The 19,020-nt window shown below is 45.5% G+C and overlaps 1 protein-coding gene across 1 annotated transcript in view; it reads right to left on the bottom strand.

Annotated features, from left to right (window-relative positions):
* LOC138288591 (uncharacterized) overlaps positions 1-19,020 on the bottom strand; it is a 300,606-nt gene that overhangs the window by 255,136 nt on the left and 26,450 nt on the right. Inside the window, exon 3 of the mRNA XM_069230091.1 lies at positions 2,786-2,919. Within this exon, the coding sequence (XP_069086192.1) occupies positions 2,786-2,919 (134 nt within the window). The remainder of the gene's footprint in view (positions 1-2,785; positions 2,920-19,020) is intronic.

The raw sequence follows: 19,020 nt of genomic DNA, 5'->3' as shown, positions 1-19,020 counted from the left end.
ATCTTATTTCCTAAGGTTGGCAGGGAACTCTGGGATCATCTGAGTGTCCAGGCCCAGCAGGTGACGTCTGATCCCCCTTCCGAAAGGTGCTTACCTGGCTAGGTGAACAATCCCCATTTCAGGGCTATTTGGGGTCTTCCTCTGAGATAGGTCCTCAGATTTGGCTTGCAAGATTCCAGTAGTATTTCTCTGCAACCTCCACTCCCACATCAGCTTCTGGCCCTGGATCTGCAATTGGACCCTCCAGGAACCGACAACGCTGCAATCCAGGAACAAGACTCTTCTGCAACTTTGTTTCCATGGACCCTGACAGCTTTGCAACATTTCCCCGGCATCCCCAGAAGACAGCAGCTCTTCAGCCTGCACAAGAAGAAAAAGGAATTTCCCTTGGAGTGAAGGAGTCCCTTCCCTGCATCTGCAGGCACCTGCTGCAATGATAACTGGCTGCGTGTATCTCCTCTCTTCCTGAGCTGCACGGATCCTGCATCACAGGTGGTAGTCTGGAGTAGTCCTCTTGGTCTTCTCTACCAGCTGTCAACTTTGGTGGAATTAAGCCCTTTCTTTCCCATGCAGGACAGTACCCAGTGCACCATGTCTCTTGCAGCTGCTAAGGCTTGTTTGCATCTCCTTCATAGGGTTCTTCAGGTGACGTGTAGCTCCAGTCCCCAGCACTCCTCCTTAGGACGCATAGCCCTCTGCATGGTTCTCCTGCAGTGTGGAATCCTTTTCTGTAGTGCTGCATTGGCTCATTCTGCAATTTCTGTGTCCCTGACCTGTTGGACTCCTGTGGGTGCTGCTTCCACTTCTGATGGTCCCCTGTGACTCCCCCTCCTGGGCCTTGCTGGTCCCCGGCAGCACCACTTTTCACTAACCGTGAGTTTGCCTTTGCCAAGGCTTGTTGGTGGAATTCCTACACCCACGCCCATCTGCAATCTTCACTCCAGCGTGGGACATCTTCTGCATCCATCAGGAACTCTTCTCCGGCTCCGGTGCTGACCTGTTGTTCCTCACCGTTAACCAACTCCTACAAGTACAGCTGGGTGGGTAGTAGCTCCTACTCCTTCTAGACTCTACTGTAACTCTTGGACTTGGTCCCCTCTCTCCACAAGTCTTTTTCTCCAGGAATCCACCGTTGGTTTCTTGCAGTCTTGTCTGGGTGTCTTCTTTTTCCTCCTTTTAGGTGGTTTGGGGGAAATTCCAGTTCTTTACTCCTGCTGTCCTGGACGCTGGGGGGTGTGTGTTACTTACCTCAATACTACACATCCCACTTACCTAGGTGGGGGTCCTGTGTCCACATTCCATTTTTTTAGTATATGGTTTGAGTTCCTCCTAGGGTCACTATTGGTTATTGCTATTTGCACTGTTTTCTATACCTATTTTTTGTTTACTAGTGTGCATATTTAGTGTTCAACTTACTTCCTATTGGAGGTTTGCCCTTCTACTATTTTGTGCTATTGTGTTCCAAAAATAAAGTACTTTTATTTTTGCGCAACTGAGTGTTTCCATGTGTGTGAGGGCTGTGTGACTACAGTGGTTTTGCATGACCTTTGCATGTCTCCTAGATAAGCCTTGGTTGCTCATCCACAGCTACCTCTAGAGAGCCTGACTTCTAGACAGTACCTACACTTCACTTATAGGGGAGACCTGGACCTGGTATAAAGTTTAAGTACCTTAGGAACCCACCAAACACCAGGCCAGCTTCCTACACCGACCCCTTACATAATGCACAGTGCGCTCCCTTGCTTCACAGCAAGGTTTGCACTAACAAATACCAATACATACATACATACATACTTGGGCTAGACAGTTTTGTAGCATGCTGCCTCCCACTAAGGCATGCTACAGCTCACAGTCGGGCTCTTCACTTGGAAGTTTGTGGCACAATGTGCTAGAGTACATTTCTTTAAATTCCTATCTTTGTGACGCCAGCTAAAAAGTCCAACACCACAGTCCCTTGATTTATGCCTAGGTGTGCACTCCTAAGAATATCTCTGATTATCAGAGGTAACTCTTTCAGAACGAGTTGCAAAATTTGACAATCATCTTGGAAATTAATTCTACTGGTGTCAAAAGATGCAGATGGATGCAAAAAACACTCTTAGCATTATATATATTAGTGATAAGGTCAATGTCAGTGTGTTAAATGCCCATCTCAATGGGAAACCTCAGTGTCAATATGGCACCATTGACTAGTAGAAGCAACTATTGACAAGTCTAGGCTTACACTTTCTGCCATACTTTACCCACGGTTCCACAAATGACTGGCACGCTTGCTGCCACCTTTGTCTATCTTTCAATTCTTACAATTGAAAATGTCCCCAACCACGCCTATTTGCAACTTTGGGTAAATAGGGCAGTACTCCACAAAGTGATTGTGATAGGTTTTAAGTCTATCTGTTCAGGAACACTGGTGACCATTAATCTACAACAGAGGCTCCAGACATTCTGGATAAACTCAATGGAGGATTCTTAGTCATTCAATGTTGAAGGCATCTGAAATATACCTTACACATCTACCTTTTGGCCACAGAAGTCACCAATGGGAATAACTGCAGACCCCCATCTTATGCTCCTCTCATTGAGGTCATACTGACCTGCCAGCACCTTCCTCATTCACTTTTCCTCTTTTAAATTATTTTACCTTCCTGCCTCTAGCACTGCATATAGAAAAATGTATAACAAGAGGAAAGAAAATTCTATTTACAGTTACTTATTAAATCTGTCATCTTGTTTCAAGAACATGCAGGCAGTACACATGAGAAAACTCTGAGCTAAAAGGTCTTACACAGGTCTTGACAGCGTCCAGAACAGATTGCTGAGGCTTCGGATGTAGGCCACCGGAATAGCTAGAGGGTTCCCAGGACATCAGACCAGGAATGAGCATGCTTTCCTCAGCGAGGGATTCATTGTGAGACAAAGCTGGATAAAATGACAACAAGTTAGCGCTGAAGTCAACCATTAGCCAGAAGCCTTTAGGATGCATGTGCAAATAGGTTACGGACAACTGGCTTGTATATGTAATATTATTTCCCATCTCAACATAAATTGCTTTTGCATTAATGCCACCTTTCCCATAGGGAATGAAGAATAGAGAACAACAGCCTAGTTTCTGCTCCTTCACTAAAGCGCTAAGAGGTGCTCATTTATAAGACAGACACAGAAGATGATTTTTTTTTTTTAAGCATTCAAATAATTTATTGCAAACGTTAAGTCAATAAATCTTGCAGTAACTAATTAGGTATACAATGTTTATATCAGAATCTAGGCTACTCCTCTTTCCTTGGGACTGGAATCGGAGGCCCTCATTATGAGTCTGGCGGTCCGACAGCCACATTATGACCGCAGCGAAAGAGCGCTGCCCTGGGGATTACGACTACCGTGTCCGCCAGATTTTGCATGACCACCACCATGCAAAGGCTGTTAGAGACTGCATGCCTGTGGTCCCATGGGCAGCCCAGCCGTACTTTTAACTACCTGAATTACAGGCAGTGAAAAGTGTGACACGTGCTATCGCACCTTGCTAGCAAGGCGGAAACTTCCACCCGCTAGCTCAGCGGGAAACTCATAATAGGGCTAGAGGGCGGAAGACTGAACTGGCGTCTTCTGACCTAATGTGTTTGGCGGGCAGCCTCCGCCACCCGGCAAACATGTAATGAGGCCCTTATTGTCAAAGTACTTTCATAATTAAAGGTCTTCAATGCCAGTATCTTTGTTTTGTTGGAAAATGTGAAGAAATGCTACAGGCTCTTCATCTTAACAGTTTCTTAAACATATGTACATTTATTAAATGAGATGTGAGGTGAGGTGGCCTCTTCGTCATCTGCCATTTTGACGCTACAGATTCAACTCAGTCTTGAAGTCCACATCAAATTAATCTTGGGTGCAGCCTCTCAGATTTGCTTTAGTGCTTGTTCACACTTTTGCTTATGTATTTCAGTTTTTCACCAAGCTCAGCTTCCTCTCACTTTGTTTTGCATTAGCACTGTTTCGGGTCGCCAAACAGGAGCATAGCTACTATTGGTTCAGCAGGTGCAGTGGCAGGGGGTCCAGAGCCCTTAGGAGCCACTTAAACTCTAATATTTCTGTATTTTACCACCTCAACAGCAACCACAGGGGCCATTTTCCTTACTTGTACCAAGAATCATGGCATCCTAGCTATGCTACTGCCACCAAAGTGTCCCACTGCAAGCCCTGACTTTTATTTTGGGATACATATTGCAACATCGTTGGAAAGGCGATCCCACCATTGGCCTCAAGTGTGATGCTGCTTATAAACCTCTATGCAAATGAGATGTAAAGATCTGGCATGCAGTGATGCGCTGCACTGTTTACAAACACTTTAGGTCAGGAGAAAGCCATAGCACATGTGAAATACGTACACTAGTTCTCTACGCACGCTATGAACAAGCTGTAACAGGCATACACAATGAAAAGATATGGATGCACAGATTAAAAATGGGCATTCACAAACATTTTGCAGTGCAGATCACACATCTTTCTGCACTTCTAAATTGTACCTGCATAACCCAAGTCTATGTTGCACAGCCCGACAATGTTGAGAAGTGCACCAAAATACCCTTTGCACATCAGGTGGTTGTAGGAATGAACAGGGCAGAACTGGGAACCCAAAGCAGTGCTGGCACATTTTGTCAGACCTGTCCCCTTTAGGTGCCTAGGAAGCGAGCCTGACCACTGCAATGGGGCTTGGGGGTTTCCCCACAAGAATATTTAGAAAAAAATAGCAAAAACAGTGCATTCAATGACACTTTTTTCATTATATACTCAATTGTATTCATTTTTAAAGCACAGTAAATGATGATCCTACAGTGCACCAGGATATAGCAGTTTTTATTGGGGCTCTTCAATGACTCCTTCACCATCATCCTCTAACAGTGCCTCTCAATCTCTCTCACATGTATTTCATTTGTTTTATAGGACCTCTCCAACCAGCGTAGTGTGTTGGAGCACTTTACATCACAAACACACATCGACAATGAATCATACACGCGTAAATCAGTGTATAGAAAATGTTACATAAGACAAAGGGGTCTCTAAGGTGTAGGAGTCACATGTCATCCATACTGGTATGCATTTCATAAGAGTGCTTGGGCTGGGGAAGCATGAACTCAGGATTCAGAATGTAACGGTGGTTAGGGGTGCCTTTAGTAATAGTTTACTTCTACTCAAACAAACCTTTTTAGCAAAATTAAGATAATCAAAGACTGGGAAAAAATATAAGTTTCTAACCTGTACCATGCAGTTGGCATTCAGCTCTTTGATGGCAGTTCATAGATCACTGTGCTAGATTAGGATTGTAATTTATGAACTGCACAGTAACAAAAGTATCTCTGTGAAAAAAACAGTATCCCACTGAGCACTGAACATAAAATACTGTTCTGTGGTCTGCATAGAACCCGTTCTTTGCAGCAGGCATATAAACCCTCTGCCCTACTTTACACGAGTGAAAACTGCCACTAAACAAGACACCGATCTCTCTCCAATAAGTAAATTAATTACCAGAGTTATCCTGGCACTTCTGTTGTTGCCTGCAAACTGTTGGATATACAGGGAACTCTGCAGTGCTTTTAAAACTGCTGCAATGCTACAAAACCGCCTCCGGTAACAAAAGTGCCCCCACCCTTTCAGGCTCCTGGGGAAACGCCCGATGCCTGGGGCGGCCAGTACGGCCTTGGGAATGAAGGTATTGACCTTAAGTATTTACAGTCTTGGAAAAACGTAGTGTTGAAAACAAGCAATTGAACAGGTTTCCGAACCTTTTTCATGCCTAATGGAAGAAATGCATAGAATGAGCATACATGGTGCAAGTAGAACAAACCCAGTTCGTCAGACCATCATGCATATTCTCATGGACAATGTAAAAGGCGTAATTTATGCATGTGTAACAGAGAAATTAATTAAACATGCAAGTAGAACCATAGATTGGTATTCTTATTTACAAGCACTCACTAACCGAATGCTAACAACTGGGCAGCAAAGTTCCAGTTGCAGAAATAGAGGCCAGAGCCTCGAGTGCATCCATCAGTAATAAGTCTTTCCCTTGAGATAGTACATCCAGTTTATGTGCAAACACCTCCAAGGAGCACCATACTGGTTTCACGTTAATCCTCGTTTGTAATACCCGATTGATTTCAGAAGTAGCTGCTGCCTAAAAGGATGGAATTTAACACATCCGAACATCATAAACCAGCGAGCCCCCGCTCTCCCTGCAGTGCCACCATCCACTGCTCGGTCAAGTCCTCCTGAAAACGTTCGTAAGAACTCCATGAAGTAGGTGTATAAGGGAGATCTTTATCTGCGAACACATTGTGACAATTCTATCTGGGAAGGTCGATCTGAAGATTAACTAATTCTAAGATTTGCTCTTATCCAAAAAGAAAACAGCCTGTAGTATCTTGAGACCTGCGTTCATCAGTTCTACCATTGCTGTGCACTTTGTATTGTGCAACATTGGCTACAGCCACGTTTTTGGCAGAAGCATGGACTAAGCAATTGGAAGGACGAATAGGGGTGCATAGAAACAGTCTGTGAAAAAAAGTGTGCCTTCTTGGAGTTTCTTGCTCTGTTATCAACTAGTTACAGTTCTTTAACCGTAAGCCTAACGAGGACCAGGTAGCAAACCTCAGCATGTCAGCAAACACTCTGGATGGTCTAGAGAAGAGGTCTTCAAACTTTTTAATGCCGGGACCCCCTCTCAAAGATTTTTTAGGTCTAAGGACCCCCTCCTGACAAAAGTTTCTAGAACCTGGTACTCCTCATCATCGTCAATAATAAATGTCCCCATTTCTCACAGCAAATCATTTTTACAGTGAGGAAATAATATTAATATTAAACAGTGTTTAGCAAACCAAAGGTCAGTGAGTGTGGGGGTGTGGCTAAAGGTGCAGCTACAAACAAAGGCCTTCATTTATGAGAGTTTGGCCCGGGACAGCGCCACAAGTCTTCTTGCTACACTGCCCTACGCCAATACAAAAGGGCAGGAATGGACCGTATTTATGAAATACAGTGCATTCAGGCCCTTTCCCCCTGCGCTGGTGCACAATTTGCTGCCTAGCGCCAATGTAGGCAGGATAGTTTGTGTGAAGGAAGGGGCAGCTTCCTGCACAAAAACAATCCTGAGAGGCATTGTGCCTCTTTCTATATGTGCTGCAGAATGCAACACACATGGAAAGAGGGAAAACAAGGAGAAATTAAAACATTTCTCCTCATTATGTCTGCTCTGGGGAGGCGTAAGGTATTGGCACTGCTCCAGTTTACGTGCTTTTGTTAATCTGGGGCAGCGTCAAAATCCATGGGTGTTGCGTGGGAACACCCACCACAAAGCCCACTGAACCTCTCCTTGACACAAAGTAAGGCAATGCAGTGGCTTGCGCTGCCTTGCTTACTCTATATCTATGAGGCCGTTCAGAGCCACGCAGGGTGGCTGTGCGTCCTCATACGTATGATTGAGAGGCTTGTGCTGCTGGAACGTCAAAAAATTGATGCTCCAGCAGCTCAAGCCTCTCATAAATAAACCCCAAAATATTCTAAGTTGTTTTTAAGTCTTTCACTGTCAAGTAACTACAAATAGAATAACAGCCAGCTTTAATGAAAAATAAATAAAAGAAAGTTGTTACTTATTGGGAAATGCACTGTAGTTCATTAGGAAACTTCTATTAGATAATGCACATGCTGTATAAGATACGCCACTACAAAGAGGTTTAAGATAAAACTGTGTTTCCAAAATGTAAATTTAAGTAATACCAGAATATATGCAATACCATTTTCTTTTCAATAGCTGTCCCTTTAACACCTCCAAGTAAGCGCTGTGTAACTACAATTAAAAGCACACACACTTCTTAACTCTTTGACCTAACCCTAAAAAAAAAAAATTGTCATCACAAAGCTGTGATTTGATCAGCTCGCCAGCATCCTTTACAGTTGCAGATCAGCTCGTAGACGCCCATTTGCATTTCTTTCAGGAAGCAGGCGCCCTGGTGTGAATATCCTCCTTTGCGGTCTGTGGCTTTCACACCACAGGAGACTGAATACATCAAAGTTCACCTGAGGCATTATAACAATCAGTTGGGGGAATGCGGGACCCCCTTTACAGGACTCCACGGCCCCCCTGGGGGTCGCGACCCCCAGATTGAAGACCTCTGGTCTAGAGGCAGCCGGAGAGAGACAAGAATGTAGTCTAGTTTGAATATGAAGGATGAGACCTAGATCATCTCCATTGTTGGTCCCAAGAACACTAGACAGATTGCGACTTCGTGTCAAAGAGGGTGACCTCAAGAGAAATACCATGATCTTGAAAGATTCATATATTATCACAAGTACGTCAAATTAGAGCAGGTTATTTGAACATTACTTAAGATTTTTTATGTAAAAACAGATGGTCTTATTCTGCATAGCTCTTTTTCCTGGTCTCTCAGTTTCCTTCCACAATTAATATGATTAAATTGAAATTTTACCTTCCACACATGAAAGGCTAAACTTTGTCATCTGAAACATTGTACACTCTAGAAATCTGCATTTATGTAAACAGACCAACTGAATATTTAAAGCTAAAGTAATTGTATCTTGGCACCTGGTACCCCAAGGTTATACACATATATCCAGAACTCAGCACACAATAACTCCTCTGTTCCACACTTGCATGTGTTTCCGTCATCATTGTAAATCTTCCAGGGCACCTGCAGATAGAGATGCGAGCCCCTTTCTTAGATGGGGACACTTGTTGCTTTAGAGAAGGAACGTCTCTAAAAGTAGCATGGATGAAAAGCACACCATTGGTGCTACAACTACAGCTTTGAACAGAACAACCAATATCTTTGTTCGGTTCAAGGCTCAATATTGAATTGCGTCCATAAAAAACTTAGACATTGATGGAGGGGCATAAAGAATTTGGCGGTTCCAGGACCACCATGTCGGCGGTTGAACTGCAAACAGGCTGGCGGAGAAGACCACTAAATTATGACCATGGCGGTACTTCCAACAGAATACAGCCAAACCACTGCCGGCACCGCCACTGCGGTCAGGCAGTCACGGACGACAGTAGCCTCCTGCTGGCTGGTGGAGACCATGTTTCCGATGGACAGATTATGAGGTTGCACACCGCTAAGGTTTCCGCCACAGTCACACCAGCATGGAAACCCAGGTGGAAACCAACTGTATAAAAAGAGACACTCACCTTCAGGAAGCCATACTCTACTGGAGCCGCCATGGAACCAGAACTACACGTCCTTCTGCTGCTCCTAATCACCCAGTGACTTTGGAACCAGCAACCGCAACCATGAGTACACACACTTATCAGTCACTGTTGTAAATTGGCAAAATACCTATGCACACAACATACAAATCGGGAAAGGGTGGCGAGGGTGACATCCCGACACTGACACGCACACTTACACACAGCCACATGCACACTGCACATACAGAGTACACACCCTACGGCCATCACACACACGCCTAAAACACACACCAACCCCCAGGTACACAGCACCAGCACACTCCTACACAACAACACTCAACACCATCAAACAAAACGACTACACCACAATCGGTACAGCATCAAAACATTCTCAAGGACACACAATAGACAATACCCCTTGGCAAATCATACATACAACACCCAGTACAACCACCAGGGAACAGCACACACATGCAAAAAGGGCAGGACACGACATACCTCACAAACACACTTCCCAAGGTACCATTCTCCACACCCACTCATGCGCACAGTCCAAGCCCACAAAGGCACACAATACTGCAAATAACACGTCACCACAAAATCCACACAATATCAACACTACAATATGTCCACAACATACACATGGCCATCACACAACACACCCATCACTCGTGGACAAATGCAACGCACACAACCACACATGCTGTCCAAACAAAACAGGTCGCACAACCACCCCTGACAAACAAATGCTCACACACAAACAATGTCAGCCAGGACCAAAATTGACCCAATTTAAGAAATGCAGGTCAAAGATACAACAAAGAAACCAACAACAGGTTGCTCCCAAAACAAATTATCTCCATGAAAGAAATGCCAATGTCCAAGGCCAGAGGCCAGTCCAACAATGTGTGCCCAACATGCACACAAAAGCACATGTTAGTGCCCCCAACTTGACTCCTGACTGTCAAGTAACTTCCACAGGTAGGGGCATCAAGGGGGGTAGGCAGGCACCTTGGGATTTGGGGTTGAGGGGTTTGGGCTTAAGATTGGGAGGGGGAGCTTTGGGACTAGGTTTTGGGAGAGGTGGAGCGTGGGTCAAGGCTTTGGGGAGGCATGGGTACTTGAGGGAGGGGTTGACTTCTTGGTGGGCGGGCATGGGTACTAGCGGGTGCAGGGAAGGTCTTCAAGGTGGAAGGACGGGACTTGGGGAGGGACAGAGACCATTTAGGGGTATTACGGGGTGGGAGAGGAGTAGGGAAAAGGGAAAACTCCCAAAGGAAAGCTTTCTTTGACATACGGGGACGGTCATAGCAGATGTGTTTGGGTGTGGAGGGAGAGGGAGTGGTTGTAAGAGGTGTAGTTGTAGATGTCTTGGGTGCATGTGTGTACAAGGTATGCTTGTGGGTGGGTGTCTGTTGTGTGGGTGTTTATGTGTTTTGGAAGGAGAGAGGGGTGGCGATGCTGTGGTGGATGGGTGACTGTTGGGGAGGTGACTGCAGGCATGGTGGATGTGCTGCATGTAGTTGTGTCTGTGGTGTCTGTGCATGTGGTGACTGGGGTGGATGTCTGAGGGTCTGCTCTCATGATGTCTGTGGGTAAGATAGGTGTAGTGGCTGGATCTATGAATGTTGGTGTGGTGTCTGCAGGTGTGTCTGGTGTCGTGTCTGTGATGCTGGGGGTCTTTGGGGGAATCGGGGCAGGTTGTGACTGTTGACATGTCTGCAGGTGGATGTTGCTTGTGTGCATGCCCATGGTGTGTCCTGTGGTGCTTGTGTTTGTTTGAGCTACCTTTGGATGTTGAGGTGGATGCATGCTTGTCTGTCTGTGTGCTTTGGGTTTGTCATGGAAGAGGGGTTTGGGATTGGGAAGAGGAAGGTGGAGGGGGGACGGAAGACAAAGGGTGACTGGCTGCCATCAGTGTGGAGTCCAGAACCTAAAGGAATCTCTGTAGTCCAGCCAGTACACCGTGAATGCCCTCTGGGAATGCATTACTCTGTTGAACTTGAGTTGCAAGTCCCTGGTTGGCATTCACGATGGTCGATTGACCCACAGAGATTGACCTCAGGATGTCAATAGCCTTCTCACTGAGGGCAGAAGGGCTGGCAGGAGAAGAAGTGGCTGTGGCAAAGGAGACACCCACCCTCTTGATGGACCACTGGATGGGAAGCTACGGGGAGGGCGGTGGTAGAAAGGGTGGTGGCGGACAAAGATGGTGCTGCAGTGGTGCCAGATGAGTCCACTGCCACCAGGGAGTGGCCACAGGAGGAGGATTCTGAGGATGATGATGTAGATCCTGTCTCCCCCGTGGCACTCCTCTCGCCCTCTGGGCCACTGGGTCCCTCATTGTCAGAGGGTCTCAGCACTCCAGGTCCCATGGCCGGCAGCATCCCCACTCGCCTGTGCCCTGTCTCCGTCACTTATCGATGCTGATGCAAAGAGAGAGAGGGAGAAAGGGAGGGAGAGAGAGGATGGGTGAGAGAGTCATCACTACCTTCACATACACATTTTACAACATACAACTGTAAGTATACATCTCCTGGCAGAGAAGTCACAATTTAAAACCCTCAGATCCCACATCATGTCCCTATATGATACTACAAACTCCCCCATTTGTCAATTGTCCACCAACATCATAAACCAAGTATTTGAATACTACTTTACCATTCCATCTAATCACCTGTAACTCAAAGGCAGTATGGTCCTCATGGCCTAGCCAAAGCACATATTTCATCACCATACTGCACATCACTGTCCTTCAAGTTATCAGTCAAAGGTAATGCAGTTGACCGATAATACCATATTATGGCTACTCCGACTAAACACCTGCCTAGTCCATCACCAAAGGGCATGTTCCATGCAAGGACTGTCATTTCTCATCACATACGAGACAGCATATGGCCTTCAAATCACATGCCTAGCTGATTCTTGTGCACATACCAGACACAATGGCAACATACACTGATGAATACACAACATGTGGCAGTCCCATAGAGTGTCCATCTCAATTTGATATTCCATGTCTGGAGAACAGCAATGTCAATACATGTGCCAAATCTGGCAGGATTTACTGCAGTCACTATTCACAAGCATTGCCAAATACACCATGCCTCCATGTACTGGAACTGTGGGCTACCTAGCACTCATGATACATCCACAGACAATCATAGAGAGCACAGTTACAACAACAAACCGTGGAAATCCCACTATTTCTTATGAGGGCTCATACCATTTCACCTGAGAGGCTGAATCAGAGCCATAGCAGGACAACATGTGTACACATCCTTCCATTACAGCTGACTTGATGTGCTACCCACGAGAAAAGCACTGACACAACACTTACCCCATTGAAAAGCTATGTACACATGAATGACATATGCACCTACACGACTGCTGTGTAACTGACTACATATCCCACAACAACAACATGTATTAGTGAAATGAAAGTACAGCTAAACGATAATACGCGGCTCAATAGAGGTGAACCAAGACGAAAACCTGTCCAAACAGGGCACATCAGCTAAAGTAAGTGTAGCAATGAATAGCCCACTATATAGAATCAGCCACCAAGTATCCTTTGAAACATGATGTATACAAGTAATAACAGATGTAGCACTATTATAGGTATGGCATTGGCATATCTAGCACGGACAAAGCCCATTGTCCAAGGATAAAACTGCCTAGCCACTTACTTTATCTACAACAATGAAATTGGGACACAATTTATATATTCACGTCATTGTAATATCAAGAAATGTATAGGGCTAAAACACGAGTTCCCTATTGTTGCCTGTCCATCCGTTACAAACTACGCATACCCCATTGTATGATGTTGAGTTGACTATATGGACACCTCCTCAAATCATGCATGGATAGTACTATATTGGAAAAATCAATTGCCTGAATGGGATGCCGGCCTCTTATGAAGTATACAAATGTTTCAGGGCTCTGGATAACTTGGTCCTGTAACTAATAGTTATGGGCCAATATGGCACACAGAGCAGATCTATTGTAATGGGAGTGGTATGATGCCTTGAAGGTCCATGAAACACCAATAGGTTTATTGGAACAGGAAACACTAGATGGGAAGGATGATACTGCACCTTACGGACATTTATATATGGCTGGGTAGAGTAACACATGTGGCTCAGTCACATGTTCATCTCCACATGCACTCATACATATAGCTGGGCACAGATGATCAACATGTTTCCATGTAAAACCCAAAGGCAAGATCACCATTTTTATAATGGCAACTTGAGTACTATGTATTCGCATTAGTCAACATACCTGTAGCACCTACTATATTGTCACTGCTGCTATACTGAGACAGCATGCACCAAACTAGCAGGGTAAAGTACATGATTTCAGTCAGTACTTACCCCCTGTGGCTGCTGTGCTGCCCTCAAACGCCAATCCACCTCAGGGTAGGCCACTGCCAATATGCAGGCCATAAGGGGGGTCAGGGTTCAACGGGCACCTCTCCCTCGTTGGGAGGACATCTGAGCTGGGACTCCGGGGTCGTCCGGACCCAGAGTCTCAGGTTCTCCAACTGCTTTCTACAATGAGTGCTCTGCTGGCTGTGGACCTCGAGGGTCCACACTTGCTTGGTGATGGCACGCCAAACTCCTTCTTCTGATAAGTGTTGACCTGTATGGATGACAGACAAAAGGAGAAAGGCATATCCACGTGCACCATACCAATAGGAGAGGACAGTACACATCAGTCACATCAAGTTGGCTGCTCACATGCCTCCACAATATACTATTGGCATGCACTAACACCTTCAGAAGTTCACAACAACGGTACACCGTCTGACACAACACCTATCACGCATTGCTATGACATTGGGCTCACCTGCTCTTCTGGTGCTCCATATAGATTCCCATATAGCTGCTCATACAGGGGTAGGACCTCCTCCACTAGCTTGTCAGGCTCTTCTGGGGTGAAGGCTGGGCGCCCATCACCTACAGGACGTGGCATGGTAGTTTCCAGAGGCAGTACACAGCAGCTCAGGTAGTGGAGGTCTTGCTGGCAGGAGTGTCAGGAGTCAAGTGAGGAATACAGCAGAAGATGGCGGTCACAACCGCCACGTACTTGACAGTCACCGCTGGTGGACATCATCCTTGGCCCTACTCCGCCAAAGGCAGCAATGTCATCTAATGGCAAGTTCCACAGCGGTGGTGACTGCCTATCGCCATGACGACTTCCACCGGCAGACTTAGGTCACTTCCACCTGTCAGTACAGTAGGTCAGGTGCCTGCCATTTTGAGCACATTTCATGTATGGTGCTGTTTCCAAATCTGTGTCATATACTGTACCCCCTTTTGTGCTGTACGTCTGTACGTACAGCCCTACTGTTTGGGTGACATATTATGCAAATGTGCAATATAAGCTGCGTTGTGTGAGGACATGTGGTGATAGCTCTGTACAGCTACTCAGATGTTCCTATTTGTCAGAATACAGCGAATAAGTGCACAAATATGTGCAACATATGCATAAGTGCTAACTCTTTCACACATTGACAGTTACAGTAGTTACAAAAGTTATATCCCATTGTTATGTTTGGCAGTGTGCAACAAGGAGGGTCAAATAGGATACATAGCTATGTGTGTACTGTTTAGGTCAGATGTAGTAGCCATCCTCGACAGCTGTTAGGTGTGAGGAATGTAATTAGCTGTAATAGATGTATGCATTCTTCATTTCTCATTCTACATTCTATGTTTACTTTTTTTACGTAGTTATCCTACCATGGGGAGATAAGACAACCACCAGTTTACCACCCACTGGTAGACCTGCACACCATGGAAGAAAGGCATGTCATTCAGACATATTGTCTGAATCGTCAAACCATCATGGATCTATGTGATCAGTTGGAGACAAATCTGATGCCTGTCATTCGCAATCTCTATAGCATACCACCCATCATTCAAGATTTGTCACTTCTACACTTCTTGGCCACAGGGTCCTTTCAGAATTCAGTGGCTCTTACAGCAGGAATGTCTCAGCCCATGTTCAGTCTGGTTTTGAAAGATGTATTGTGTGCATTGTTGAAACACCTGGACAGCTACATTAGGTTTCCCCACCGAGTGGATTTGCCCTATGTGAAGGCAGACTTTTATGAGCTAGGACACATTCCACCTGTGGTAGGAGCCATTGATGGCATCCATGTAGCCTTTTTACCCCCCCAGTGCAAATGAACAGGTGTATAGGAACAGGAAAAGCTACCACTTACTCAACGTTCAGGTGGTATGTTTGCAGACCAGTACTTTTCACAAGTCACAGCCAAGTATCCCAGATCTGTGAATGATTTCTTCATCATGAGAAACAGCAATGTCCCGCTGCGAATGACACAACTCTACACAGAGAGGGACTGGCTGGTTGGTAAGTTACCATGGAATTGTGTATTTGCATTTTATGTCTTTTGGCATCACATTATAGCATGTCACACATACATGTTTGTGTTGTTTTCACAATGTGTTCACAGGTGACTCTGGCTATCCAAAATGTCCTTGGCTGTTGACACCAGTGAGGTACCCAACCACGCCAGCAATCAGGCCCACGGGAGGACAAGGCATGTACTTGAGCAGACCTTTGGGCTCCTAAAGGCAAGATTTAGGGTCCTTGACTTATCTGGAGGTGCCTCCTCTACTCACCCAACAAGGTATATCAGACAATAGTTGCCTGCTGCATGCTTCACAATCTGGTCTTAAGACGCCAGGTACCATTGATAGCAGATAAGGGGCGGCAGCTGAAGCTGTGGCTGGTAATGCTGACATGCCAAGTGATGAAGAACCAGAGGAAGATGGAGCTAGTGACTCTAGGGCCGACTGCATCAATCAGTACTACAACTGACACAGGTATGTAAATTTGACCTATTGTAAAGATGTTAGTGTGCAACCAGATGTAGATTTGTGGCATCCCACCTCCTTACTTGCTTCTTCTGTGGGGGTGTAATGAGCTCCAATGCCTATGAGTGAGTTGTGAATGCAGACTAAAAGTTTGTATTGTGTACAAGACAGATTGTTCTGCATTCACATATCTTGTGGCAGATACTAAGTTACACTTCTGGTACTGAATTTACAGATCTGAGGTATGTTATGTGCAATGACCTATCCTCTTTTACTTTCATTCACAGATGTGCCTATATCCCATTTGGCTCTGCAACCTTGGCTTGGGGAATCGAGTGTCAGGAGCAGCTGGCAATTGCTGTTAGACATGAGAGGTCTACATGACAGATACCTGGTGATAAAAGTTTTGTGTAACTGGGGTGTTAGGCAAATGGCTTAACCATCATAAGACTGCGGTGGTAAACTGTTTCTCCTCTTCTTTCACCTGTGGGGTAGAGGAGGATGTCACATGGTGTATCATGTGTCTGGAGGAGTGTCTGGCACATCTGTTAAGGTTGTATCATAGCCTTTCACTTCACTATCGGTGGAGTCATTAATGATCATTATTGTACCTAGGTTTCATTTTGTTCTGACTCTGCAGTCGAAGGTGCATGTCACTGTAGACTGACATAGGTGAGTGACAAACTTATAGATATGGGACCAATGTCAGTGTATGCTTTCAGTATGGGTTTCGTCTGTTCTCATCTTTGTATGTTCCATGGGGTATGTGAATTACATACTATGGTATAGGTATGTGAAGAGCCTATACCAGGTGATACAGAGGACCTATCGTTTTGGCCCTGCTATGTAGTTAGATCACCATTAGCCTGACTTTTGTATCCTGTGTCTTTGCATTTTATGACACCTTTGCATACATCCTGCTGGTACGCTCATGCTGTATGTGTTGACTGCAATATTGACTTAACATTTGTATTCACCTGGATTTCGACCTGTTATGCATCTGTCCTGTAACATTTCTGTTGTAAGAGTCTCCTGCTGAAGGTATCTCCATGTGATAGCCATTAAAACGTATGTTCGAAATGGGGGGAGGCGGGGGATTACCACAATAAATAAAGGCATGCATTACTTTTGTAAATGGATTATAAAGGACACATACACAGTACCTGTGTTTAAGTGTGTTTTATTTTGCATATAAAGAGTAAACTGTAACCATAATACTGATACTGATAACAGTGATGGGTGAAATCATGGTGGATGATTTCATCATGGTAGCTGCTACACCAGTTGGTAACACAAGTCCAGTGTCCTTGTACCATGGGAATATGGAGTTAGGTTTCAGAACAGTCAACAGGGTGTACCTGTGGCACACAAGGGGGACTAATCAGGAGAGATTCACTTTCTGGCAGTAAGTTTGGTCTTGGCATTTGATCCTGCTGGATGTCTGGGTGGACGTCCACATTTGCCGGGGGGGTCTTAGAGACAGAGGGTGAGGCATGAGGTTCCCCTGGTAGGGCCTCCATTCCACTAGCAGCCGCAGATATGGAAGGGACAGAAGTTACATTGATAGTGGAAAGTGCCTGGTGTTGTATTGAGAAACTAATCAAGGTGGTATTGATGTCCCTCAGCGCCACTGTAATGGTAGCCATGTGGACATTTTGTGCCTGCCACTGCTGCATGACTTACTGGTGGTGGTCCCTCTGCAGCCTTTGACTTTCCCCCAACAATATGATGATTTGGCCCATCCTGTCTTGGGAACTTTGGTATCCACTTGAGACCCCATCCTCTGGTCCACAGCATCCCTCCCATGCATCCTACCCCCACATGCCTGTACCCAGTGGTTGCAGGTCCATCATAGTCTGGGGTCACAACAGGAGACTCTGTACCTGTACTGGGGGGCACAAGATGGAAGACACTGCCCTTGGGAAAACAGGTTTGGGGGTGAATGGTTGCTTGTGATGTCGATGCAGCAAGGTTGGTAGGAGTTGCTGTGGGCACAGTGAGGCTGAGAGTCGCTGATGACCAGGTGTCCCAGATGGACCAGGTTGCTCGACAGTATCCAGTCATCCAAAGCCGTTGTCCTTACTGGGGCCTTCATCCTGATGGGGACTGACAGTCTCAGGTATCCTCTCCATGGTTGCAATGGCAAGGTTACCTGTGGAGTGAGTGCGACAGAGTTCAGTATATATTGTGTTCAGTTGCATTTCTGTGAGATGCAGACAGTGGCCTAACATGATTTCCTGCAATGACATCGACAGCTGCTGCACAGCATACCTTCGTTTTACATACTGCTCTGTTACTAAATTTCCATGCTCTATGTTTGGAGTTGTTATTCTAGGATGGTACAGATTGCACTGCAGAGGTGATCTGTTTATTTGATTGACTGTTACCTAGTGAATAGTCAGGCTTGCTAGATGTCACACATAAAAGCTGCACAATGCACAAAGTATGTGGGTATGCAAGGGAAATAGTCCTGTATGTAGATGTTGTGCATCGACTCAGCCATCTTCCTTTCCAAACCAGGTCAGTCTGATATTGGTTTTGAATATTTTATCTGTGGCCAGTAGGAATGGTGACTTAGCTGTAGCTGTGTTTTGCTTTGGTTGCTATTGTGAGTGTGCCATTGCATTGCTGTCATTGCCAGGTACTGGTCCTCACTGAAACAATCTAGATGTTATAGCTAGTAATTGAGTTGTGCATGCATTACATGTGAAGTGTTGTGCATATTCCAGGTTTTCACAACAATAGGTTAGTGCGTTCTGCGAGTCGTAGTGATATGATTAGCCTGTAGTTCACGCGTCATTTCCAAGGGCTGTGACGGCAGTTGGGGTCAGTGGAGAGGTGGCATGCCAGAGAGCGGTACTAGGTGATATGGTGAGAGGTGTAGTGGCTTAAATAGTTAAATTGGGTGGTGCGGAAGCATTCAGGACAAGAAAATTGTGTGACATAAACGTTGTGGTTACTTATCAGACTCCAGTCCCCCCG

Source organism: Pleurodeles waltl, chromosome 4_1 (assembly GCF_031143425.1).
Source record: "Pleurodeles waltl isolate 20211129_DDA chromosome 4_1, aPleWal1.hap1.20221129, whole genome shotgun sequence".
In the NCBI taxonomy this organism is placed as follows: Eukaryota; Metazoa; Chordata; class Amphibia; order Caudata; family Salamandridae; genus Pleurodeles; species Pleurodeles waltl.
This window is presented reverse-complemented; position numbering and strand designations above follow the sequence as displayed.